General features: G+C 39.0%; 1 protein-coding gene across 4 annotated transcripts in view; it reads right to left on the reverse strand.

Moving 5' to 3' along the window:
• Positions 1-1,458: 1,458 nt before the first annotated feature.
• Positions 1,459-26,495, reverse strand: part of c3h10orf90 (chromosome 3 C10orf90 homolog) — a 144,179-nt gene continuing 119,142 nt past the window's right edge. For 3 of the 4 annotated variants that reach the window (XM_062976058.1, XM_062976056.1, XM_062976057.1), the window contains 3 exons: positions 5,057-5,120; positions 3,164-3,263; positions 1,459-1,571 (listed from right to left, as the gene is read on the reverse strand). In XM_062976058.1, the coding sequence (XP_062832128.1) occupies positions 1,533-1,571; positions 3,164-3,263; positions 5,057-5,120 (203 nt within the window). In that variant the 3' untranslated portion in view covers positions 1,459-1,532. Of the gene's footprint in view, positions 1,572-3,163; positions 3,264-5,056; positions 5,121-21,358; positions 21,473-26,495 lie in introns of those variants that run through there. The other variant, XR_010004580.1, reaches the window with a different exon arrangement.

The following is a 26,495-nucleotide window of genomic DNA, read 5'->3' on the forward strand; positions in this document are numbered from 1 at the left end:
CAATATATTTACCCAATCATCTTTGTTACCAACAAGGAAGGTTTAGCTATGTCTGACTAACAGCTACTGTTATTGCTGGATGGGAATCAGCTTGTTGGTTTTTCAATCATCTTGATTACATTATAAAATAACTGTGAAGTAAGAACAAATGTGATAGAGAAGCAAGTATAAAAAATACCCAGCAACTTTAGAACCAAAGCCCCCTGTGGCGCAGTGGGTTAAACCGCTAAGCTGCTGAACTTGCTGACCGAAAGGTTGGCGGTTCGAATCTGGGGAGTGGAGTGAGCTCCCGTTGCTAGCCCCAGCTTCTGCTAACCTAGCAGTTTGAAAACATACCAGTGTGAATAGATCAATAGGTACCACTCCGGCAGGAAAGCGACGACGCTCCATGCAGTCATGGCCTTGGAAGTGTCTATGGACAATGCCGGCTCTTCAGCTTAGACATGGAGATGAGCACCAACCCTCAGGGTCACACAACTAGACAATGTCAGGGGAAAACCTTTACCTTAACATTAGAACAATATTTTTTCAATAGGACCTATGATGTGGATTTCATTATCCTTTCTGAAAATGGCTTTGAAATTAACATGATCTCCCCAAAACATCAGAAATGTAGGTTTTTTTCCTACTTAGATTTTATTTCTTCTTTGTGTAATCTGCTTTATTTCTGAATGTACAAATAACATTTCAAATATTTTGGTAGCAAACATTACAGATGTATTAAATTATAACTTTATACAAGAACTTCTCTCGGTTACTACCATTATGTAGGATTTTTGCCATTCAAATAATAATAACAATAAATAAATGTCGTTGCTATAAATATATCACTCCAAATAATGCCCAGCAAAATTATACAGTTTAGCAAAGTAGATTTTTCAGAAGAATAGTTAGACAAGTTTTAAAGACAAGTTTTTAAAAAACCAAACAAACAACTAACCCTATTATTTAGATTTTCTATAAAATAGGAATATGGTCATTCAGAAGTCTAAAATATTGGTCACAATGCTATGTTAATCATTAGTTTAAAGCTGGTGCAGTAATAATTAGGTCAAAATGGTATTTTGGTTACTTTCTAACCAGAGCAAAATGATATTCATGCTTCCTTCTGTTTAAAGGAACTAAATTTATATTTGATGCTCATAAGTATATGGGATGCATAGAAACTATATACTTATTGGGACAGGAGACATGCTTACATATGCCCACATCTATGGGATACAAAGCTGGCTTTATCATTGAATTTTAAAAATATGTATAAATACTGTTTTGCTTTCAACAATTGCATAAAACCATTTTAAAACTGTTATTTCCATGGCTCTTGACTACTGAAAGAAAATCCAGTTATTTTCCAGAATCATTTGGATTTCCTTTTCTTTTTCTTTTTTTAAAAAAATCAATCTCTCTTCTTTGTTTATGAAGTTAAAAAAATTAAGGCTCCGTTTGATTAAGATCGTGTTAGTTGCGTATGGCTTTTTAATTATCAAAGACATCCAAGTCCCCAAAAGAATGATGTTCCTGGTAATCTTTAGTCATTCTGTATTTCTTTGAAGAAGCTGATCCAGTAATTGCTACAAGGAAAATAGAAATAAAAAACAACCTGTAATGTCACACATTTTATATTATCAGATCTTATGGATAAGAGAAAAAAGGGTAGACACAGAATTATTTCTGGAAGGAGCCATACATATGCTATAACATTTGTTATTTCTAGTTAGATGTGTTCAGTGGTGAAAAACATCATCTACATGTAAAAGGTCTTAGGTTCAATCCCTGGTATGACTGGGAAAGATATCCAAATGCAATTCTAGAGATTCTAGGAATTCCATATAAAATTCTAGAGCTACTGCAAATAGGCATTACAAAATGCAATGGTATGACTCAGTACAAAACAGCCTGTACTCCTTCCTCAAAATCTGACAAAAAGTATGGAATCAGAAATATTATTCACACAAAACAGGTGATGGTATATTAAGATAAGTATGTTGGATTCTATAGATATTTGGGATGTATAATTGATTGCTTCATCCTCATGAAGACAAATATTTTTCTTTATTCTTTGGGAGGAAAGAAACATTCTGGTGTACTTTTTCATCCTATATTCTGCACAAAAACATATACGGTTTTTAATACAAAAATCTCTTTTTTTGTTACAAAATACTTATTTTCCCATGGTTACACTTTGTGCAGAATTGCTGTTCTTTGCACAAAAAGGGGAAAGCTGCTCAAATATGGCTGGCTATCTGGAAAATTTATTTTGAGAGAAAACATATTTTGGAGCAAAATGCTCATATGGAGTTTTTTTGTGCAAAAATACACCTACAGTAGAGTCTCACTTATCCAAGCTGAACAGGCCAGCAGAACCTTGGATAAGCGAATAGCTTGGATAATGAGGGATTAAGGAAAAGTCTATTAAACATCAAATTAGGTTATGATTTTACAAATTAAGCACCAAAACATCATGTTATACAACAAATTTGACAGAAAAAGTAGTTCAATACGCAGTAATGTTATGTTGTAATTACTGTATTTACGAATTTAGCACCAAAATATCATGATATATTGAAAACATTGACTACAAAAATGCCTTGGATAAGCAAATCTTGGATAAGAGAGACTCTACTGTATCTGGAAACATTGTTTTCTATCCAGAAAAATACATTTCTGCACACACAAAAAGGAATTGTTTTTATTACTAAAGGTGCACAAGTATGTTTGTAAAGAATATGTTCTGAAACACTTCAGGATGTTTGAATAGTCCAGCCAGTTTTCCAAAGGGTCAGAAATCCATTTTTTGTTGGGAAACAAATAATAGTGATTATGCTCCCCTTTCCTAATACAGCTTGCAAAATTTCGAGGGTAAATATTTTAATCTCTTAGTCTAGAAGTGCAGCATGATGAGATTTTATACAAATCCACTGACATACACATATACACAGACATATCCAGGCAAGGAAATGCCAATTATGACTTTGCTATTAGTTTCCTCAAGGCTCTCCAAACAAAATATGGGGCATTGAAAGATGGGAGGGAGACAGGGATTTCTGGTTCTCCTGTTTGTGGGTCCTAAAACTGTATGGAAGCCAGTGAATATGGAATGGCAGAAAAAGAAGTATATTGTTTTATTTAGTTTCAAGGTTGTGCACAATTGGAGAATTATTACCTTTTTGAACACTTCAACTCGCATCCTATTGCTTTGTAAGATGATCTGTTTCTGTTTCTCTTCTTGCTTCTTTTTCACTTCAGGCAGAGTATTATAAATTCTGGAATATAATAGAATTATTATTTTTTGACTTAAGCTATCAGAAAATGTCTAATGGCGTTGACCCTTCAGAGGGCACAATGGCCTTTGCGGGGGATGGGGGGGGGAGAGAGAGAATAAACAAGATTTTGTACTCAATGCATTGTGTGCCATTCACTTGACAATGCACTGTCTATAGCATGGAACTGGATTGCTCCAGAATGGTCTCGATCAGCGTGGCCAGTTGTGGGGTCCTAATGGGCCACATTAGCTTCCAGAAGACTTTAGAGGGCTGCACCTTCCCTACTGAAACCCAACTGCAGAAATATGCTATTCTTGTCCTAAAATTCCAGAATGGAGGACATGTATAAATATGTGAGGGGAAGTCATAGGGAGGAGGGAGCAAGCTTGTTTTCTGCTGCCCTGCAGACTAGGACGCGCAACAATAACTTCAAACTACAGGAAAGGAGATTCCACCTGAATATCAGGAAGAACTTCCTCACTGTGAGAGCTGTTCAGCAGTGGAACTCTCTGCCCCGGAGTGTGGTGGAGGCTCCTTCTTTGGAGGCTTTTAAGCAGAGGCTGGATGGCCATCTGTTGGGAGTGCTTTGAATGAGATTTCCTGCTTCTTGGCAGGGGGTTGGACTGGATGCCCCATGAGGTCTCTTCCAACTCTGATTCTATGACTTTCTTGTTATGTTGAGGGGAAATTTTAGTCCCAGGAAAGGTTTTTTTCCAATAATAGGAAGTCACTTTATGTTTTGTCCCTGTTGTTGTTTTGAAAAGGTCTCTCCTGGCTCTAAAGGCCAAGGGAGAAATGTGGCAAAAATGCCCCATGCCTTCCATAAGGCATTTTATGTTTATTTCACATTAAAAAAGAGCAGATGTGGCAAAAATGCCCCCAGGGGGCAGAAACATCCCAAGCAACATTAATACATAACATATTTTAATGTTTCCCACACCTCTCCTTGCTCTAGAGTAATATGAATTGGTAAAAAATAATTCCAAAGCTGGATCATCCTACCATTGATATCAATTCTATTAGGCAAGCCCCCACATTACTAGCCTTCAAGAAAGACTTAAAAACATGGCTCTTCCGTTGTGCTTTTGGAGAGTAACTGTCATATATTTCCTTTTGTTGCTCCCCTCTAACATCTATCCTCGAGACTGTACCACTATCTTATGTCCCTGTTCCCCGTGGTTTTTATTCTCATTTCTTTCTCACCCGGAGTTTTAACTTAGTGTTCATGTGGCCCGCCCTGGTTTTTATTGCTTTTCTGATTTTGTGTAGTAATCTATATTATTATCTATTGTATTGTTTAATTGTGTTACGATGTGTTGTTTTTATATTTTGTTATATTGTATTGTTCTGGGCATGGCCCCATGTAAGCCACCCCGAGTCCCCGTTGGGGAGATGGTGGCGGGGTATAAATAAAGTATTATTATTATTATTATTATTATTATTATTATTATTATTATTATTATGCTGCCATGCTAGCTCAAAAGCACCTGGACTTCCTCATACCAGGTAAGTCCTGGGGTTATGGCCTGACAGGGGACTATTGACGGGGTTGCCTGTCAATAGCTGGGGATGATTTTGTCATGGGGAGGTGGAAAAACTGAAATGGGTAACACCTGACATTATGCAACAGGGATCATAATCAAAGATGATGGTCCTGTTTCTGGTTTGCCACCTCCATGTAGTATAGTCTCTAGTTAGTTTGAGGGTTAATGATAATGCAGTGTTAGAACAGAACAGAGATGAATCAAGATCAAAATGGAAGGACTAACAATGCCACATATAATTTGTTTTACCTCTTGGATCGCATGTGCATCTCCTTTTCAGAAATGGACCGTTCTTTTGGCTTAAACAGATTATCTAGAAATTGTAAAACAGAGATTACAAGCTTGATAACATAATAAAGAATGGGATTCTTGTCTAAGTGATCTCAGTGTAGCTGTGTGTACAGCAGGCAAGGCAAATAGTTGCTTCAGAAACATTTGCAGATCAGGTATGAAGAGTAAAAGAAAGAAAGGAGGGACAGCAGTTAAACCTTTCTCACCAGCTACTGTCATGTTGTAAAAGACACAGATCCATATGTTTTGTCATCAAAATGGAAATTAAAAAAGTTTGAGGCTGTTGACATATCTATCTATCTATCATCTATCTATCTATCTATCTATCTATCTATCTATCTATCTATCTATCTATCTATCCCAAAACATTTTGGAAGCACTCAAGGGATCTCTAAAAGATTTTTAAAAGTATATATATTTTTATGCAAGGATTACCTAATCTGTTTGTTTCACCTTACATGTGCATAATGTTAGCTTTAGATGCATAGTTTGCCTTTAAAAATGTTAAATTTATTGTACTTCTCTTTTGTGATGTAGAAACTTATCTTTACTCTTTATTTCCACCTCCAGTGCCTAGATTTGTGCTAAGGAACTAATATCCAATAACACAACCACTTTGTTAACTGAGGTATATTTGCATTAATTGCCTCAAATCGACAAATATCCCTCTAGTGTTTCCTCCAAAAGCAAAGTTTTAGGAGTAATAAATAGATATCATTCGTAACACGGAAAGGAGGTGTCAGCATTAACATTTGGTAATGTTATTTTAAAAAATATTGTTGCCTTGCTTTTATTTCCCCTAAATCGAATGCATGAAAGGTATAAGGTGCATCAGGATTTTGCACATAAGACCGCCTTACTCTAGACCAGTGGTTCTCGACCTGTGGGTCCCCAGATGTTTTTGGCCTTCAACTCCCAGAAATCCTAACAGCTGGTAAACTGGCTAGGATTTTTGGGAGTTGTAGGCCAAAAACATCAAGGGATCCCAGGTTGAGGACCACTGCTCTAGACATTTCTGTAAAAAACAGGTACTTGTGCATGATTCCAAGTAGCTCCTTCTGCCTATCTGCTCAGAACATGGGACCATCTAGCTAGTATTCTTTAAATGGAGTGACAGTGGCTCTCTAGGGTTTCAAGTCAGAGTTTTTTGTTGTTGTTGTTTTTTTGTAGTACTACTTGGTGACACCACTCTAGACAACTCCAAATTCTGTTTGTCAGCTTTCATAACTCTTCCTTCCTCTGTATTGGCTCTAACGAAGAGATGGCTAGGTTAAAAAAATTAGAATACTCATCCCACCCATTCCAGGAATTTGGATTATAATATCATAAAGTGATGAGATTGTACGTTTTTATCAGAAACATGAGTATGTTTAACAAATAAGTGTACTAAGACTTGGGTTCGTGTACTGAACTAGGGTGGAGGGAGCCTCATGGGAAGATTGGCTTTGTCATAAAATGTGATGCTATTATATCAGAGAAAGACCCAATGGAAATACTGATTTCCAAACCAAATAATAGGATTCCCCCTCCCGAGGCCAAAATTCCATGAATCAACATGGCTCTTGATTCAAAACAATGTTCTACATCGCTGACAAGTGAAGTATTTAAAGACATTTCTTGGCTATGAAGCAAGGCAAGCATTTTTTTTTCCTTTAGAGCTTTCATAGGTCCAGAGAACCACCTCAAATTAACTCCAGAGACAGACAGGGTGGGGCAGGAGACAGTTAAAATTCTTGGGTTTTAAATTAATTTGCGAGAAAAGGGTTTTACACAATTTACAGGGACTAACTCTAGAACATGTCATTTGTGAAGGGAATATGGAAGAGACCAACACACAACAAATGATCTTAACAGCCTAAGTCTAACCATGATTTCTTTCCTTAGGGCAAAAAATAAAATAAAATAAAATCTATAACGTAGATATGTCCTTGATCAGGGGCTCCCAGTGTGAATAAGGGTGGGAGTTCAAATCAGGTGGTCAACGGAGCAAGGAAAAGGCTCCAAATCAGTATTTAGACCAGTACAGGGAATTAGAATATGTAAAGACCCACCAGGTTTGGCAACACACTCCATAGCTTCCTCTTTTCCTTATTTTAAACAAAAAAACCTGTCAGGTTAGGTAGTTGAGCATGCATATGATTACAAATCCTTACCTTATTTTTAATTTTTCAAATATATTAATGTTTTTAATCTAGTGAGACACAATATTGTTTAGATATATTGCAAAATTACAATCATTCCCAACTCAATGAATTTATCATCAAAGCAGCAGAGGCAAACTCCATTTTATTCCTGTAGCCAGTGATAGAGCCATAATTTACATAAATTTAAAAGTAAAGCTGTAGATGCCCAGAGTATATGATTTAAACATCAATCCAGGATTAGAAAACTATTTTTAGATCATTTGGGTTATGTTATTGCTCTAACACATCAGAAACCATGGATGCAGTTGCAACGCCTGGATATACAGCTGCACCCCATCGCTACCATGAAAACCAGGGTTCAAAACTACCAAGCTGCCCTACTGAATCTTAAACTAAAAAATATTTTAACTTGAAAGAAGTTGTTATTATGCATGGGTTAAAATGAATGGAGATTGAACTCTATTTGCTCAGAAGAAGTTAGAGGAAAGTGGTAGCAAACCTCCTCTGATTAAATAAATGTTAACATGAAAACTCTATAATAGGGTCACCATAAGTCAGAACTGACTTGAAGACATGTAACAACAAGCAACAATACAAAGATGCCACATAGTTCCTTCTGACTTCCTTGGGGATGTACTACCTTGAAAACGTGTGTGTACATTAAAGATAGTAAAAAGCTATAGTGCTGCTCAGTTTGATACAGATGTCAGCTCAGCATCCACTGCCCTGAATATAGATCTTCTCTCTGCAGGTTCAGTTCCCAACTTTTAAAGGCACCACATGTGCCTCATGGATATTTATGGAGGTTACCCCAGGCAACCAATGTACACAGGCATTTAAAGGAGCCACACCTAGTATGTCAATTACATTCCATTTAGCATTTTTCTGAGAGAGGGAATGACGGCTTTTAGTTTAAAAGCAGTACCATTTGCACAAGTCAACAGGCATGCTTCTTATTTCACAGTGATGCCATTTAAAGACTAGCTAAAGAATGAGAAAAACAAAGATAAAAAGATCAGATATTTTTCAGATGTTAAAAAAAGACCTATCAACCATCTTCTTCCCTGCCAGTGTTTCAACTCAAATGCATTTGCACAAACTACTAAACCAATATATGTAATGTCTACCTATCTTCCCAGTCACCCCTCAAATGTGTTTCTTCTGAGCTTTTAAGGAGCAATAAGTTGCACAGCTGGGACAGGAAACTTTGATCTAATATCAGAGTAATAGAGTAAGCAGGATCTGGAAAGATATTCTGAATATGGTTTCAGAACCCAGTTAATAAGTTAATAGTTTCCATTTTCTGCCTAACTAGAAATTTTAGTTTATTTCAAAGAGCATAAAAGGGTCACAGGGTGACAGGTAATACAGAACAAAGTTTATCTCTAGTTTCACTTGAGGTCCTTGATATGGGGGGAATGTGGGGGGACCCGTAGGGCAGCAAGGTAAATTGTGGGGCAGCAGGGTGAATATGTCGCCCCGTGCCCGGCATCATCCACACTATCTGCTTGCCCATCACACACTGATAAGTGTAGCTTTCTGGCGTGATCCTGCATTGTTCCCATGATTCTCTACCTAAACCCAGATAGTCTCCTATCACATTTCCTCAACACCGGAGCACCGGACTGGATCCTTTCCAGTTCGGCTTCCGTGCGGGGCATGGGACAGAGACTGTATTGGTTTCCATCACGGATCATCTCCGATGCCAGCTTGACCGGGGCGGGTCGGTGCTGCTTGTGTTATTGGATCTCACAGCAGCATTTGACACAGTCGATCACAATCTTCTGACCCACCGCCTTGCCGTTGCTGGAGTTAGGGGGACAGCTTTAAATTGGCTGGCCTCCTTTCTTCACAACCATGGACAGCGAGTGGAGAGGGGAGGCCTGGTCTCTGAGAGGTCCCCTCTACATTGTGGGGTTCCTCGGGGGGCCATCTCTCCCCTCTGTTGTTTAACATCTATATGCGACCACTTGCTCAGTTGGTCCGAGATTTCGGGCTCGAGTGTTATCAATATGCTGACGACACTCAGCTTGTGTTAAAGATCGAAGGCCGACCGGAGTCTGTACCTGACAGTTTTCATCAGTGCCTCGAGGCCATTATTGGATGGTTGCGTTCCAGTAAGTTTAGGGTGAATCCAGCAAAGACGGAGATCCTATGGCTGGGCCGACTGGGCAGTGGGGATATCCAGTTGCCAACCCTGGATGGCGAAGCGCTACGCCCGTCTTTACTGGTAAAGAGTCTGGGAGTCCTCTTGGACCCTTCATTGACGATGGAGGCCCAGGTCTCCGCCGTTAGCAAAACTGCCTTTTTTCATCTTCAGCAGGCTAGACAGCTAGCCCCCTATCTGTCTAGGGACAACCTGGCTACGGTGATCCAGGCTACGGTCATCTCGAGACTAGACTACTGTAACGCCCTTTACATTGGCCTTCCTGTGTCGGTGATCCGGAAGCTCAAATTGGTGCAAAATGCAGCTGCCCGGCTCCTTGCGGGAGGCCCGATAAGATGCCACGTAACACCAATCTTACAGCAGCTGCACTGGTTACCAATTGAGCACCGGATCACTTTCAAAGTGATGGTGCTTACCTTCAAGGCCTTACATGGTCTAGGGCCGATGTACCTGAGGGACTACCTCACTCCCTACAAACCCCAGAGATCCCTCCATTCTGAGGACCAAGACCTATTGGAAGTCCGCAGTTTTAAGACCTTGCATCTAACAGCAACTAGACGCAGAGCCTTTTCAGCAGTGGCGCCATCTCTCTGGAACACCTTACCACCTGAAGTTCGTGCCTTGCGGGACTTGTCAGCCTTACGCAGGGCATGTAAGACACACCTGTTTCGACAGGCTTTTGAGTTCTGTTATTGATGTTTTAAAAGGTGCTTTTAGGATGTTTTTAAGATGTTTTTTAAATATGTTTTTAAGATGTTTTTAAATTGTTGATTTTAGGCGGTTCTTGTAAGCCGCCCCGAGCCCTAGGGGAGTGGCGGCAGATAAGTTTGAAAAATAAATAAATAAATAAATAAAACACAGCTGGCACAGAGCCTCACCAGAAGATGTGCATTGCGGGATGAGATCAATCGGGCTCTGCGTCGGCTCCATCAAGGAAGTGTTGTAGGATGGGGAATTTATCTAATGTGATGAGGCCCTAAGTGAGGTGTAAGACTTTTAAATCAAAAGTAATCCTTTTGTGTTACCAACCAGCAAAATTCTAAAATTGTATCTAAAAAGCATTACAGCTTTCTGTGTTTACTCCTAAATGACCTATACGTGTTTACCCAGATTAAACTCTCCATTATTTCAATGGGAATCACTGAGAATCAATGCAGACTGAAACTTAAAAGCACCACTTTGATAAATGGAAATTACTGAAATGTGGATGTGTTATTTCCAGTGATGTCATCTATTATGTTTGAAAATGTGCCATTCCAATGCCCTGGGTGCCAATGTTCCCTTGATAGGTTGTAGTGTTCATACAAATATTATACAACTATATTGTGTCTACACTATAGTACTATAACCATGAGATAGGAGAGCATGTGATTCTGAATTGCATTAATTTCTAGAAACAGACAGAGACAACAGGTTTCAAGATGAAATAGAAACTAGATACTAAGGAGCGAGTCTTGTACTTATGCACTGGCTTGAGTATTGCAAATTGAGAGGGGATGGAGCATCTGCTGGAAATGAAAGAAACCTTATTTGGAAAGTAAAAACACCCAGCAATTCAAGACAAAAATTTTCCTACTGGGTATCTCCTGTGTATCTCTGGTTGGATATACACTGCCATATAATCCAGTTTCAGAATGCAGATTAACTGCATTGAACTTGATTATATGAGTCTACACTGCCATTTCACCTAGTTTAATGCAATTAATCTGCATTCTGAAACTAGATTATATGGCAGTGTAGATCCAGCCTCTATTTCTTACAAGGTCTTACAAGTTTTTCACATTATACAATTAGAATGCTATGATTCTCCTTTCATTTCCACATATGGAACCATGGTTGTAGTCGATAAAGTACTAGAGTTATAGCAGAGAATTCTAAATACCTAAACTGCAAATCCCAGTGGAGGATGGAAGACTGGCAGTGAAAATAGAATCATAGTGCTATAATTGTGCAGATTAGACCAAAAAGCATTACGTGCACTCATGTACACATACACACACAAACAATTAAATGGAGCTCCAAATGGTGATTCTGCTCTGATACTGAGGAAATGAAAAATAATGTTTAACATGAGTGACCATTAAGAATCCTGCAATAACTCCCCATTATGAGAAAATCCATGTGATACCCATGACAGACAATGCTGTCCAAAGAGTGTAAAAGTCATTCCTGAGAAATGACATTTGTATGTTTATGATAAATACGTTTCTTTGAACATAAAGTGAAAAATAATCTGAGAAAAGCAAAGGAAAATAGCTTCAAAGTTGTCCGTTTAAAATATATTCAGGTAACGGCATAAAAAGGCAACCTGTAAATAAGAGGAAGCTAATCCATGTTTTATTCAAATCTTTTAACCCTGCTGGGATTCAGGTTTTCGGAAAATATCCTGCACAGCAGTAATTTATTTGCAACAATCCCCAAGTGAGACAAGGAAGCTCCACCAAGATCTTAGGGTAGCAGACCAAAGTAAATAACTAATCTTCGTAATATATTTTAACAAATGCTAATGCTGGCTCTGAAGAATAGTAATGAATGAGGAGCAAAACACATTTCCTAGTAGGAAATCCACTTAAAACTACAGGAAAGACAGGCTGTAAAAAGAGAAAAATAGGAGGAGGTTGGGTTTCTGTCCACAAAGAAAAGCACTGGTAGACAAAAGCGAGGACTTATGAACACTCTGTGCTTAATTTCTAAAAGAAGAGTTGGTGTGGTTGAGGAAGCATCCCTGGAGGTTGCATTCTTTGTTTTGGAACCCCTCCTCTTTTGTGTTAAATATACTAGGAGTGCCTGGCAATGACTATTTAGTAGTGCAGTCTGTACACACCCAATGACATTCCTCTTTCTGCTGTCCTTTTTCTTGTCCCAGACAGTGGTGTCACTAGGAGTTCCAGTGGCGGTCGGGAATGCCAAATACACTGGCTGACACCATCATAACGGATGTCACCAAAATGACTTTCTAAAAAATGTTAGTTCAGTGTTTCAGTAGACTGTTATTTTTTTTTTTTACAGAAGCAACACTTGGGGGGGGGGGGGGGGAGGAACTCTATGCTTGTTTACTTTTTGAGCCTGCTAATGTGCATCTTCTTGGGTTAGAGCTGCCATTATCACCCAATTATAAATTCAATTTATAATCATGCACTGTTGTTTTTGTTGCTGCTGATGTTGACATTTTACAGGTATTTTAGTTAAAACATTGTATAGTCTGATAAGGGAGGGGATCCATGGGGGTGACATCATCGGTGACACAGACCTAAGTGATGTGACTACTCCTACAGCCAGGTCTGGAATCGGCTCAAGTTAAGTTCTGCTAATATAGTAATACTAGCTGTGCCCGGCCACGCGTTGCTGTGGCGAAGTCTGGTGTTATGGGAAATAAAGTATTGAGGAATTGGTGGTAGTTAAGGTAAAGGGTCAAGGTTTTCCCCTGACATTAAGTCCAGTCGTGTCCGACTCTGGGGGTTGGTGCTCATCTCCATTTCTAAGCCGAAGAGCCGGCGTTGTCCGTAGACTCCTCCAAGGTCATGTGGGATGACTGCATGGAGGGCGTTACCTTCCCGCCGGAGCAGTACCTATTGATGCACTCACATTTGCATGTTTTCCAACTTCTGGGTTGACAGAAGCTGGGGCTAACAGTGGGGGCTCTCTCCGCTCCCCCAATTCAAACCTGCGGCCTTTCGGTCCAGAAGTTCAGCAGCTCAGCTCTTTAACACGCTGCGCTATCAGGGGATATTATTTCCTAAAGGTTGTGAATATACAATATTTCTGTTTGTTTTTTTTGTCTGTTGGAGGCAAGTATGAATACTGCAATTAGGAAAAATGATTAGGATGTAATGGCCTTGCAGCTTTAAAGCCTGGCTGTTTCCTCCCCGAGTATAATAAAAGTAAAAGGGAGGTAAAAGGGAGCTAGCAAAGAATGTTGACCAACAATAGGACTATTTCTGAAAGAGTCTAGAGTTGCTTTGATGTGATATTGAGGCTTTTTTAGATTAGAGATATTCGTATTTTGGACTTGTCTGACTGCACTTTTAGTACCCTTATTAGATTTCATGAGCACTGCTCTAGGATGAACTATCTTTGGTGCTGTACATGGTTGTACCAGAGAGCCAACATGGTATAGTGCAGTGGTTCCCAAACTTATTTGGCCTACCGCCCCCTTTCCAGAAAAAATATTATTCAGTGCCCCCTAGAAATGAATTTTTTAAAATTTTAATAGCAATTAAACAGAAAGATATATGTATTAATGCATATGGCAAATGCACCTGTGGTCATCACCACCCCCCTGGAGTGCTGCAGCACTCACCAGGGGGTGGTAGTGCCCACTTTGGGAATCACTGGTATAGTGGAACCCTGAGAGTCCAGGGTTTGAATCCTTACTCATAGAATCATAGAATCATAGAGTTGGCGAGACCCCATGGGCCATCCAGTCCAACCCCTTGCCAAGAAGCAGGAAATCACATTCAAAGCATTCCCGACAGATGGCCATCCAGCCTCTGCTTAAAAGCCTCCAAAGAAGGAGCCGCCACCACACTCCAGGGCAGAGAGTTCAGCTACACAAACCTACTAAAGGTCCTTGGAAAGTTACATTTGTAATCTCAAAGGAAGGCAAAAGCAAATGTCTGAACAAATCTTGTCAAGAAAACCCTGTGGTAGGTTTTCCATAGGGCAGGCCCGGTCCAATGTTGAAGTGACTGAAGCCACCGCTTGGGGCGCATGTCGAAGGGGGCGCTGTCGAGGCCTTGCCAGTACCCCCGTCCAGGTGCCGCCACCACCAGGGACCATCGCTTGCCAAACGGCCGAACGAGGAAGGCCAGGCTCCAGGAATGCCTAGCTCTTCTAGGGAGACTTCGCGAGGTCTCACAAGGTCTCGTGAAGTCTCGCGAGGTCTCCCGAGAAGAGCCTGGCCTTCCTCATTCGGTTGTTTGGCGAACGATGGTCCCCGCCGCTGCCGCCACTCTTCTAGGGAGACCTCGCGAAGTCTCCCGAGGTCTCCCGAGAAGAGCCTGGCCTTCCTGGAGCCTGGCCTTCCTCGTTCGGCCATTTGGTGAGCGATGGTCCTCGCCGCCCCAGCTCGCAGGTATTATTTTGTTTGTGTGTGTGTGGGGGGGGGGTGCACCAAATTCTGGGGGGCGCAAAGATTTGGTTCACCTACCCCCCAAAATTACCTAGGGCTGGCTCTGCCATAGGGGTATTGTAAGAAAGGAACACAGCAATAATAACGTAAAGCAACACATTGTATTTATGACCAGAGTTCTGGGCAATAAAGTGTTTGGGAAGCCTGTCGTAGTCTAAACCCACAATCCTTTCAGACAAGAAGAACTGTCAAAGATTTCTTGCTTGGTCTGGCTGGGTAACAATTATACTACTGGATCCTGTATGCCAGTTGGTTTCCACAAAGATTTTTGTACTTGAATCCAGGCTTGACCTCCTCAGCTTTGACCCTGTGGCACAGGTTTTGGTTCCCATTTCTCTTCTGACAGCAGGCTACAACCCATTTCTGGTTCCAGAATAAACACAGAGATGATGTGTAGATGTAGAAAATACAGGAGAAATGCGCAAGTGGCTGGCAAAGCATAAGAAAGGTTATTCACATTGAAAGGTGGAGCACCATTCATGACAAAGAGGCAAATGAAGTTAAAACGTTTTAGAGGTTATGAAGCAAACCCACAAAGGGATATGGAGAAAAATAAACCAACTCTGGATCATGAATGTTTCTAAAATATTAGAAAAATCCCTTTGCTCTGAAATATTGCTTACAGAAACTTATTATTTGTTGGCCATCTTCCATTCAAAACTAACCAGGCTGATCCTGCTTAGTTTCTAAGATCTAACTGCCCTTAGGGTATTCGGCCCTCAAAAAGTGGTAATCTGAGGCATATTTATCTCTGAGTTAGCTTGGATAAACACAGTAGGGTTTAATAAACAAATCTGTATAGCCTGTGCTGTGAAAAAGAGCTCCAGTATCCAAAGGTGATGTTTCAAATGTCTATAGGTAGACTCATTAAAAATAGAGGAGAAGATGAAAACGAAAATCATCCTGGAGGATGAGGACCACAGTGAAGCCAGTATAACTAATTCTCCCAAGATTGCAGAAGATTTCAGAATAGCCTCTAAGGGCAGCAGTATATAAAGCACAAGGATAAATACAATGACAAAATAAATTATGAAAAACAGTATGGTGTAGTGATTTGAATGCTGGAATAGGACTCTGGGAGACCATGTTTCCTTGCTCAACCATGGTAACCCACTGAGTGACCTCTCAGCCTTAGGGGAAGGCAATAATAAACTTCCTGTGAATAACTCTTGCCAATAAAACCCTATGAAACGGTTATGTTGGAGTCAACATGAAGGCACATAATGCACACAGTGAAGATATGGAAGAAAAATGGTCTAAATAAACAGAAATAAAACATAAGAATCTAGTAGACTGCAGATACACTTTATTGAAGAAGTGCTAAGAAGCATCATATCTCACTTGATTAGTAATCTATATGAGAACACCAGAAGAGGCTCCAAATTGTTTCTGGTATATATCTTTCTAAAAGGAATGTTCCTGTAAGTCCTAAACAATTATCAGATATATGAAAGGAGTGTCAGAACATCTTCTGAAAAGTCACAACAGCAATTACTTGAACACACCGTCAATTTGATTTGATCTGATTTGAATTCTCTACCTTCCAAACACTCATGAAAATATGGATTTCGGTTGCTTACTATGCAATTAATTTAAAGCAAGTTGAGAATAAGACCAATAACATATTCAAGGCTATATAGCAGCTTTATAATTCCCTATCTTGCATTTTCAGCAAGAAAATAAATTTTCTGAAGGAATGGAATGGAGGTGTATCAACATATATAATTGCAAAAACATATGTCCTTGCATATTAAAAAAAATCTACAAGTGCTTGCATACACTAAGATCACAAGGCAGTTTGTTTATTATGAGGATTTGAAGTACTATAAACAGCTGGTAGCCTGGCACTGAAGTAATTACATCATGGTTTTTGAGATTTAAATCCAGTTATTTGAACATTATTTCTATTCAGTTTATCACAGTGTGGTCTCTGATTTGTTCAGTGTAGTCTACAGTAAAGTAGTCTTGGACTAATTAGTTTAATTGAAACTGAACATTTAAAAATCATACAAAAAAGGCTAGTAAAAGATTTTCAGGGTTTTTTTTTGTTTGTTTGTTTATTTTGGTACTAGAGTACTCTTGTGATGATAAATCCTTTACTGACTAAACATGATAATTTTTTCCAAAATTAATTTTGGCACCTTGTGAAATCCTCTGCATTGATTGCAACTGATCTAGGAAGCAACTTTTTTTTTTAAAAAAAAATAGGTTGAGAAGATAAACATAGCAAATGGCATATATATAGGAGTGGATGTTAATTGTTGTTTCCCATATGAGAAGTCATTAAAATAACATTAGTACAACGAATTGTGTGTTTCATGTGTGATCTATTGTTCCTATACTCTCAGCAGACATTTTATCCCGTTCATGTTAAATAGAAGCAGCATTGTTTCCCGAGGCCTTTATTTTGCTGTCACAAAACTGTGAGAATGAAAACATAATTCTATAGACTGGGTTTTTTAAAACGCTAGTTTATTTGTGACCCCACAAACAGAAATTTCCCATTCATTAATCAAGGAATCTACTGTATGAGTGATGCAAGTACATATGAAAAATGACCCCAATGGTTATGTACCAATTCATGTAAGATTTTAGCTGAAAAGAAAGTAAAGAAACACTGAATGGAAGTATGAATGCTTATAATCCTGAGAACATAAGATAATAAAACAAAGGTGCTGATATGTTTAGTGTTCTAGTAATTACAGCCAGCTCTCCACTTTCACTGAGGTTATGGGTGTGAGAAAGTGAAATTGGGAACACCATAAATGAAAAAAATCCTATATTTTTTAAACTGTAGTTTCACAAATCAAAAGGGACTAAGATGTGGATCTCCAGATCCCATTCAGATACTCTAACCACATCAGGACACTGGTTCTTAGTTCATTGGAAATCCATGCAGATGAAGAGAGGCAGGTATCCATTACAAATTCCTCCTCTTCCAGAGCAGAATGAATAAATTACAGTAGAGTCTCACTCATCCAACATAAATGGGCCGGCAGAATGTTGGATAAGCAAAAATGTTGGATAATAAGGAGGAATTAAAGAAAAGCCTATTAAACATCAAATTACATGATGATTTTACAAATTAAGCAACAAAAAATCATGTTTTACAACAAATTGGCAGAAAAGCAGTTCAATACATGGTAACGTTATGTAGTAATTACTGTATTTACTAATTTAGCACCGAAACATCGCAATGTGTTGAAAACATTGACTACAAAAAAATTGACTACTAAACGGCAGACTGCGTTGGATAATACAGAACGTTGGATAAGCAAATGTTGGATAAATGAGAGACTACTGTATTCCAATTTTGATACAGAGAAAGGAGTAGCTTCTAGTACAAATGAACTGCAAAGTAAACCTGCTTTTTAGCGGGTAAATGACTGCAATGGGTGTTAGGAGAGAATTAGCCAGTGCTTGGGAAGCAATTTTTACATATGATCAGGCAGCACATAAATGCAACGCAAAGTAATTTTTACCACCATTTATTTAAATGCTTCTTGGCTTTCCAGTTTTTCAAAGTAACTAAAAGAAACCTCTTTGTCTATTTAAAAATCAAAAGTGCAATAATGCAATATGCTGACCTGTAGTGCAAAGTACAGTATACTGAAGTAGCCAAAGCATGCAAAGGGTGAGGCAGTAGGCAGAATTTGATTAATAATGGAAAAGCATGGACAATACTCACAAAATTATAGATTATAGATTATAGATTATAGATTATAGGGAGACCCTGCTCTTGGTCCCGCCACCGTCACAGGCGCAGTTCGCGGAGACGAAAGACAGGGCTTCTCAGTGATTGCCCCCTGGCTTTGGAACTCCCTCCCTGGCGAGATTCGATCAGCATCTCCCTCCCATCCTTCAGAAAGGTGGTAAAGACCTGGCTGTGGAACCAAGCCTTTGGGTCAGTGCAATAATGGCAGCAGTAGGAAATTTTACGACTAACTTGTGATGGTTTTAAATAATGGGGGCTTTAATGTTTGCCGTATATATGTTGTGCTCCATCCTGAGTCCCCTTCGGGGTAAGAAAGATGGAATATAAATGTTTTAAATACAGTAGAGTCTCACTTATCCAACATAAACGGGCTGGCAGAATGTTGGATAAGCGAATATGTTGGATAATAAGGAGATATTAAGAAAAAGCCTATTAAACATCAAAATAGGTTATGATTTTACAAATGAAGCACCAAAACATCATGTTATACAACAAATTTGACAGAAAAAGTAGTTCATTACATATTAATGCTATGTAGTAATTACTGTATTTATGAATTTAGCACCAAAATATCACAATGCATTGAAAACATTGACTACAAAAATGCGTTGGATAATCCAGAACATTGGATAAGTGAGTGTTGGATAAGTGAGACTCTACTGTAAATAAAGAAAATTACCTCTCATCTCATAGCAATGACACTCAAAAGTTGCCACATCCAAATTCCTGCATTTTACTCAAATGTAAGGGATTGTACAAAGAAAAACATCCACAGAATATTCCCCTGACAATGTCTTCACCTGTTTACTGTACACAGAAAAACAGTGAAAAGTTAAACAGCATAAGCATTTGATTTATGCAGAGCAGAAGATAAAAGCAGGGGATTATCTTCCAGGCTGCTCTCTCCCGTTAATGGGCATGCAAAGATCTTCTTATTTAAACAGGTCTTTGGACTTTCATTGCTTGAGATAGAAGGATATGCAGTGGATGTTCTATTCTTTAATGTATTTTAATTGTTTACATTTAATATTTTAAAATGAACGTTTAAATTGGATTGCTTAATGTCTTTTAAAAACGTTTGTTCCACATAGAGACTGAGTTGTTTTGTTTTAACTTAAATTGTAAGCAACTTTGGTCTCAAAAATCAAAATGTCTGTAAAGTTAGTGAGGAATGTTTTCTGACTAGGAAGCTGTATAGTAGACTCTCACAATGAGGGCGCTGTTCTTTCCTTTCCTTTTCCATTCTTACCCAATGGCTGTCAATTTATTTTCCATGATTTAAGTCATGGATCTCCCCAAAGGTCAGAACATCACTGACATATAATGCTAGTTATTCCCCTTTTCAGGGTAACTTTTGGCATCATTTGGCTGTTCCTCTATAGTTTTGTGATGGAGCCCACCAGCTCCCATCCCACAATGTAAAACTAGTTCCGATAGAGTTCAGTTGCAAAACTATACAAAAACTGGTGCATGCCTTGGTGGCGGCCACACAATAAGCTTTACAAGTTACAATAGAAATCAATGGGGGGAAGCTGGGTGGCAGACATTTCCTCCCCATAGAACGGGGTAGGGGGGAAACTGGGCAAAACAGGGCACTGCTGGATTCGTCACGATGCGTGGCGATTCCAGCAGCCAATATTATGATGTCAATACTCTTCCATTACTGCATTCCAATCATAACCATCCCACCAGGTTTCAGCAATGCCTACTAAATCATATTTGTCTTCCTGTGCTAAGACTTCAAGTTCATTCATTTTCCATACTCTGTGCATGAGTGTAATGGACACATCTAAGACTGTGAATCATTATCTCCTGCTGATTTCTTGGATTTTTTTCTGCGCACTCTTGGACTCCTGTGCTATTAGCCCACTTTCCACTATAAAATTGAGACTATTGTCCCAAGTACTTTGTGTTCCCCTGCCCATTGGAATATTGTTGCCTTGTACCACGTAATTTCCTTATCTAATTGCAATACTCCTTGTCTTGTTAAATAGCTATTTCCAAACTCTAGCATTGGCTTAACAGCCCCAAGCTACACTATAAATCTTTATTGGTTTTTGTAATTGCCAACCCAAGCTTTAAAGTTCTCTTAGAGACAACAAATGAAACCTTTGTTTTTCTCCAACTTTTGTGTTCATATTGTTCCATATAAAACAGAAAAGGCTGAAGCTAGAAATCACTGTAAATGCTTATGTATACATAGACATTATAATAAAAAATTGACCCCAAATTCTTGAGTGACTTATCCACTGACCAATTGTACCTTAACTCTTAACAAAAAGGAATCTTTCTCTGAGAAGAGTGGTGAAAGGTCACAGAAAAAAAACTAAAAGAAGCACTGTCTCTGTCATACTGGTGCTTCTGCCATTTTTTGAATGCCTGGTTGGGGAAATGGAAGCAGCTGGTCTGATGCGGTGTTGGCACTTTCTCCACAAAATGACCTTCAACTTATCCACAAGCCACGTCATAATCCACAATTTTAGCCCCAAAACCTACCCTCAACTCAGACATGAGGCCAGCTTCTACCCAAATGGCGCAGCAGGTTAAACCGCTGAGCTGCTGAACTTGCTGACCAAAAGGTCAGCAATTCAAATCCGGGGAGCGGGGTGAGCTCCCACTGTTAGCTCCAGCTTCTGCCAACCTAGCAGTTCGAAAACATGCAATATGAGTAGATCAAGAGAGACTGCTCCGGCAGGAAGCCGGAGCTCCATGCAGTCATGCCGGCCACATGACCTTGGAGGTGTCTACAGACAACGCCGGCTCTTTGGCTTAGAAATGGAGATGAGTACCAACTCCCAGAGTTGGGCACGACTAGGCTTAATGTCAGGGGAAAACCTTTACCTTACCTATATATATATATATATGGTCATTGGCAAGGCACAAGTAGGCAGCCAACTCAAAGGCAACAATAAGGGTGGCAGTGGTTGTTGTCGTTTTCCAGTGGCTCTCTTCCTACATGACTCTTTTTCTGTCCTCTCAATGAAATGCATCGTCACTTCTAGACACTATAAAGGATTCAGAAAATTCTATGGGAGAAACTTACAAAAGTATGGAACAGGTGTGCCCTCTAAGACACATCAACTTCCAAACAATGATGCAATACCTCTTAGTAAAAGCAACAGCAGTTCTTAGACGATCTTGCTGTAAAGACAGCTGAATGCACATGGTGACAAATACTCCTTCATACGTCAAAGATTGCAACTTGGAGTGACTTTTTCTAAAAGGTAAATGTACAGAATGTGTGGTAAGTAGGTTTCCATCCCATCACTATATGCCCTATTTTTTACTATTGATTTTACAGCTATTGTTTTGAAAGAACATATAGTTCTCCAATGACCAAGAAACCTGCAGACAAATCATACTTGGCTGGATACTCCTAGCTTTCCCCTGTGCTGCAATGAAACTCTACACAAAGTAAAGATTGGACAGGGATAAAGAGGAAGTTGCTTCATCACAGGATATATTATTCCTTTTCCCTAGATGGTTCTTCTTTCATGAGACTGGATTTGCCTGTGCTTGAGTGCCTTCTCAGCTTCATGATCTCAATTTTTTACATCTAAAATGTCACAATTCCATTCTGTCGAGGTCTAGGATTTCAACAGCAGGATATTTGCTTTCAGGAACGCTGGGGTGGGCGGGTGGGGAGGAGATTTCAAGGTTATACTCTTCTTTTCAGCTCAGCAGGCAAAATAGAAGTGAGATCATGAAACTCTTGCCTCCCATATTCCAGTTGAGCAGTCAAAGTTAATATAAAAGGAACACTATAATGACCCAGGGGAAGCTTAGTGCATTTTTAAAATAAAAAAGTACAGGACACATTTGTGCATCTGGGTTTCGAAAATCATTCAAAATCCCAGAGGCATGCAGAGTGAATGGTCATATCTCAAAACGCTACAGTTAGAAAAGTATAAATGAAAGGGAGAATAATGAAAGAGATATCTAATCTGTTTACTATTTTTTTAGACTCTATATTTGGAAAAAAATTACTTGCAAAAATTGAACTAAATAAACTTATTTTTCAATCTTTGCACACACATGGTAACATACACATCTCTACTCATATAGATGGACTTTTCCTATAGGGTTGTTCCTGCCATATGCATAAGGAATAAGAACAAGGCTGAATACAGCCTTGGATTTCTATGTTCTTCCATGCCTGTTTCCATTCCACTTCTAGATAAAAACCAGGAATCAGTTTCAATTTGTCTTGTTCTTAGCTTGTTTCATATAAGCCATTCCCAGAGGGATAGCTATGTTAAAGCCAAAAATGACACAGTATCACGTATCACTTCACACATACCATCAATTCTCAGCAGCACCTTGCTGCCTTTTACAGAGGGCATATAAACCAGTCTTTTTGTAAAAGATGCCCATATCCATTGGTTGCTTTTATCATGATTAGACCATGAATCAAGTCATTTCAAGACATATCACAAGGGTTTCTGCAGCCAAGGATGTATAACTTGTCCAGGGCCACCCAGTTGATTTCCAAGGTCAAGCGGAGAATTAAACCCAAGTCTCTACACTTGTAGTTCAATGCTCAAACCACTATAGTAATAATAATAATAATAATAATAATAATAATAATAATAATAATATACATCACACAGTCCTAAACGCTTGGGAAGTGTTCACTTGTGATTTTGTGATACGAAATCCAGTATATCTATCTTTTTTGCTGTGTCATACAATGTTGTTGTGTCAATAATAATAATAATAATAATACTTTATTTTTGTATCCCACCACCATCTCTCCGAAGGGACTTGGGGCGACTAACATGGGGCTAAGCCCAAAAAGACAAAGTGTAGACAAGTTAAAATATAAAACAAAACAATAAAATAACAAGCAGTATAAAATCAAAAACGAATTCAAGCACAGTTACACATAGATACATAAGACAAGATAAAAAGTTTTAAAACAATATCAGTTTCACTATGCCACTCTGGCTCTTATACAGACTAACAAGAATAATAAAACCAAAAGTCAATTCTCATTTTCAAAACTGGGTTTTTAATATTAAACAGGATGGAATAAAAAGAGAGTTATGATTTGTAGAGGCTTTCACTGTTTTAAACCTGTCAAATGATAATTTAAGGGAGGGGGTTACCTATGATACCATGTCCACATTTTCCATCTTCAGTTTGTACATGCCTCCATAATATATGTTCTCTTGTGTCACAGTAAAAGTTGCACAGGCTTACAAGCTCGTGGTGTTGTGGATTGTTCTGCTATGACTGAAACGCAGTTGCTGCCAGATCAGAACTCAACTAATTAGAGACAGAGGTGAATGAGCAAAGGTCTAGGAAAGCTGAGACACAGTAATCAGGAGATCAAAAATGCTCTAATAGAGATGTGAAAAAAAGTTTAGGCCAAATAAGTGGCAGCCAAGCAGCAGGAGAGCCAAGGGATTCAGCAGCAAATAAGGTTGGTAAGGCAGCTCAGGTCATGAATGGGAGTCAGAGATCAAGAGCAGATATACAAAACAGACTGGAGCAAGAGACTATACTGTTTCCAACACTAGTCAGAGGGACTACATGCTTATAAAGCTGAAGTCTAGACTCAGGGCCCTTCCACACAGCCATATAACTGGGTTATATAGGTGAGCCATAAGGTCTGCTTTGGATCTATATCTCTGTTGTATTGTCTGTTGTTGCTGATGGTAATATTTCCAACTTGGGCAGTTAGCTTTATTCAAGTACAAGTCCATCCCACATGGCATGTGAGAAGAGGATATAATTGCCCAAGAAGATCTGTACATCATTGGTGAATCAGAAGTCATAATCAAAAGTCCACTACTGAACAAACAAGCTATAAACTTTGGCTTGTTTAGCTAGCTTCTTTAACAAAGTAGAGTTTATTTTAAAGTTTTAAAACTTTAAGTTGATTTTGTAGCTGACACACAAGAGGCAAGAATTGGCTAAATAGAGATTAAATGTTAGTTCATTCTTCTTCCTTGCTGTGCAGACAGAGAAGAGAGAAGAATTAAATGAATTTTTGTCTTTTGCACAGCAGGTACCTGAACTACTTCTTCATTTGCTGGATATGAATCTTTATGCACTGATGGCATAGCTGAATGAATGAATGAGTGATCAAACACACACTGCACTTCGAACCAGAGTACAAAATAGGAGTAATGATTTCCTATTCAACAGGGCTGCCATGATTAAATATAACAGAATACTAAAGAAAGGTATTTGATACCCAGAATTATAGAAGCTGCTGTCATCCAGAGAACTGTTTAAACTCACAAGCAAAATATGATATTTTATGAAGACCAAAGTGAGACAGATGAATAATGAACAAAGTTTCTTGTTGAAACATTTCTTTTAACTAAGGAGGTGAACTGTTGTTGCTTGAATAATTATTGAATATTATATTTTTATTATTTTTTTTGAAGATGAATTAATAGTTCCTAACCACTCCTTTTACATTTGAATTCACAGGCTTTGCAGGGTAATCTAAAAGCAATATTTCTCTCTTGCTCATTCTCTGTATATGTCTCAATATTTTGCATTGCAAGGCATATATGCCTCAGAGATTAATTTCTTCATTGACTAAAAATTGATTTTATTTTCTTGGATTTTTTAAAAATACTAGATATCTTCACAGTTATTTCCAGATTCTATAGCAAGAGGCTTTCTAAATGTTGAAATTACTGGATGAAGTACTAGCCAAACAAGTCATTTTCAGTGGCTTCCACATGTGCAATAAAATGATTCTTAAGTTGACTCCAGATGTTTCTGAACTGTTACTTTCCACATTCTTTACTATTGGCCATACTGATCAAAGCTGCTGGGAGCCACAGTTCAAGAAATCTGGAGGGCCACACAATTCTCACTAAAGCTACATGGTGATAACCCAGAGAGATGACCACAATATGGTAATTGTACAGGTTACAGGTTACTTAATACACAAGGTTTGATGACACTTATATAAATACTTTCCCCTTGGAATCAGTGGAGGTATGCCCTAAGAGAATTGCAAATATGTAAAATTACATTTAAGTATTTACCAACAGTGACAGTAATCAAGTAGGGGTGAATGCACATGAACCTGACTAATCAGAACATTTTCAGCTTCATAGCACATCCCACAGAATTTAAAGAGGATTCTTTGACTCTCTAGAAAGGTTTTTAGGAGGTGTGCAAGTGGTCTGAAGTGGGGAAAAGATGAAATGCAGCAACAAATGTAATTAGGGATCTTATTTATTTATTTGCCTTATTTCTACCCCGCCTTTCTCTACCCTGAAGGGGACTCAACACAGTTTACATATGGCAACCATTAGATGTCTTAAAATATATACAGAGATTTAAAATCAATTAAATTTAAAATTAATACATATTAAACATTTTAAAAATTACATTCAATATTAAAATCACATCATCCGAAAATCATAGTCCAAGGCCGTTCCATCATCAATTATCCATAATTATAAGTTTATTATTGCACTGTACTAATCACCGAAAACCTGATCCCAGAGTCAAGTTTTTACTTTCCTTCTGAAGGCTAGAAGGGAGGGGGCTGATCTAACATTGCTGGGGAGGGAGTTCCATAGCCAAGGGGCCACGACTGAGAAGGCCCTATTTCTCGTCCCTGCCAGACGTGTTTGCAAAGCAGGCGGGACCAAGAGCAGGGCCTCCCCAGATGATCTTAATCTCCAAAGTGACACATAGGGGGAGATATGTTCATACAGGCAAACTGGCCTTATAGGGCTTTATAGGCTAAAGCCAGCACTTTGAATTGTGCTCTGTAGCAGACTAGCAGCTAGTGGAGCTGGCACAACAAGGGAGTTGTGTGCTCCCTGTATGCCGCTCCGGTTAGCAACCTGGCTGCTGCCCATTGGATGAGCTGGAGCTTCCAAGCAGTCTTCAAAGGCAACTCCATGTAGAGTGTGTTGCAGTAGTCTATTCGGGATGTAACGAGCGTGGACCACCATGGCCAAGTCAGGCTTCCCAAAGTATGGGTGCAACTGTTGCACAAGTTTTAATTGTGCAAAAGCTCCCCTACCCACCACCGAGACCTGGGCTTCCAGACTCAACAATGAATCTAGGATTACTCCCAAGCTGCGAACCTGTGCCATCAGGAGGAATGTAATCCCATCCAGCACAGGTTGTAACCCTATACCCTGTTTGGTCTTACAACTGACCAGGAAGACCTCTGTCTTGTCTGGATTCAATTTAAATTTGTTCGCCCTCATCCAGTCCGACACAGCTGCCAAGCACTGGTTCAGGACCTGCAC

Source organism: Anolis carolinensis, chromosome 3, assembly GCF_035594765.1.
Source record: "Anolis carolinensis isolate JA03-04 chromosome 3, rAnoCar3.1.pri, whole genome shotgun sequence".
NCBI lineage: Eukaryota > Metazoa > Chordata > Lepidosauria > Squamata > Dactyloidae > Anolis > Anolis carolinensis.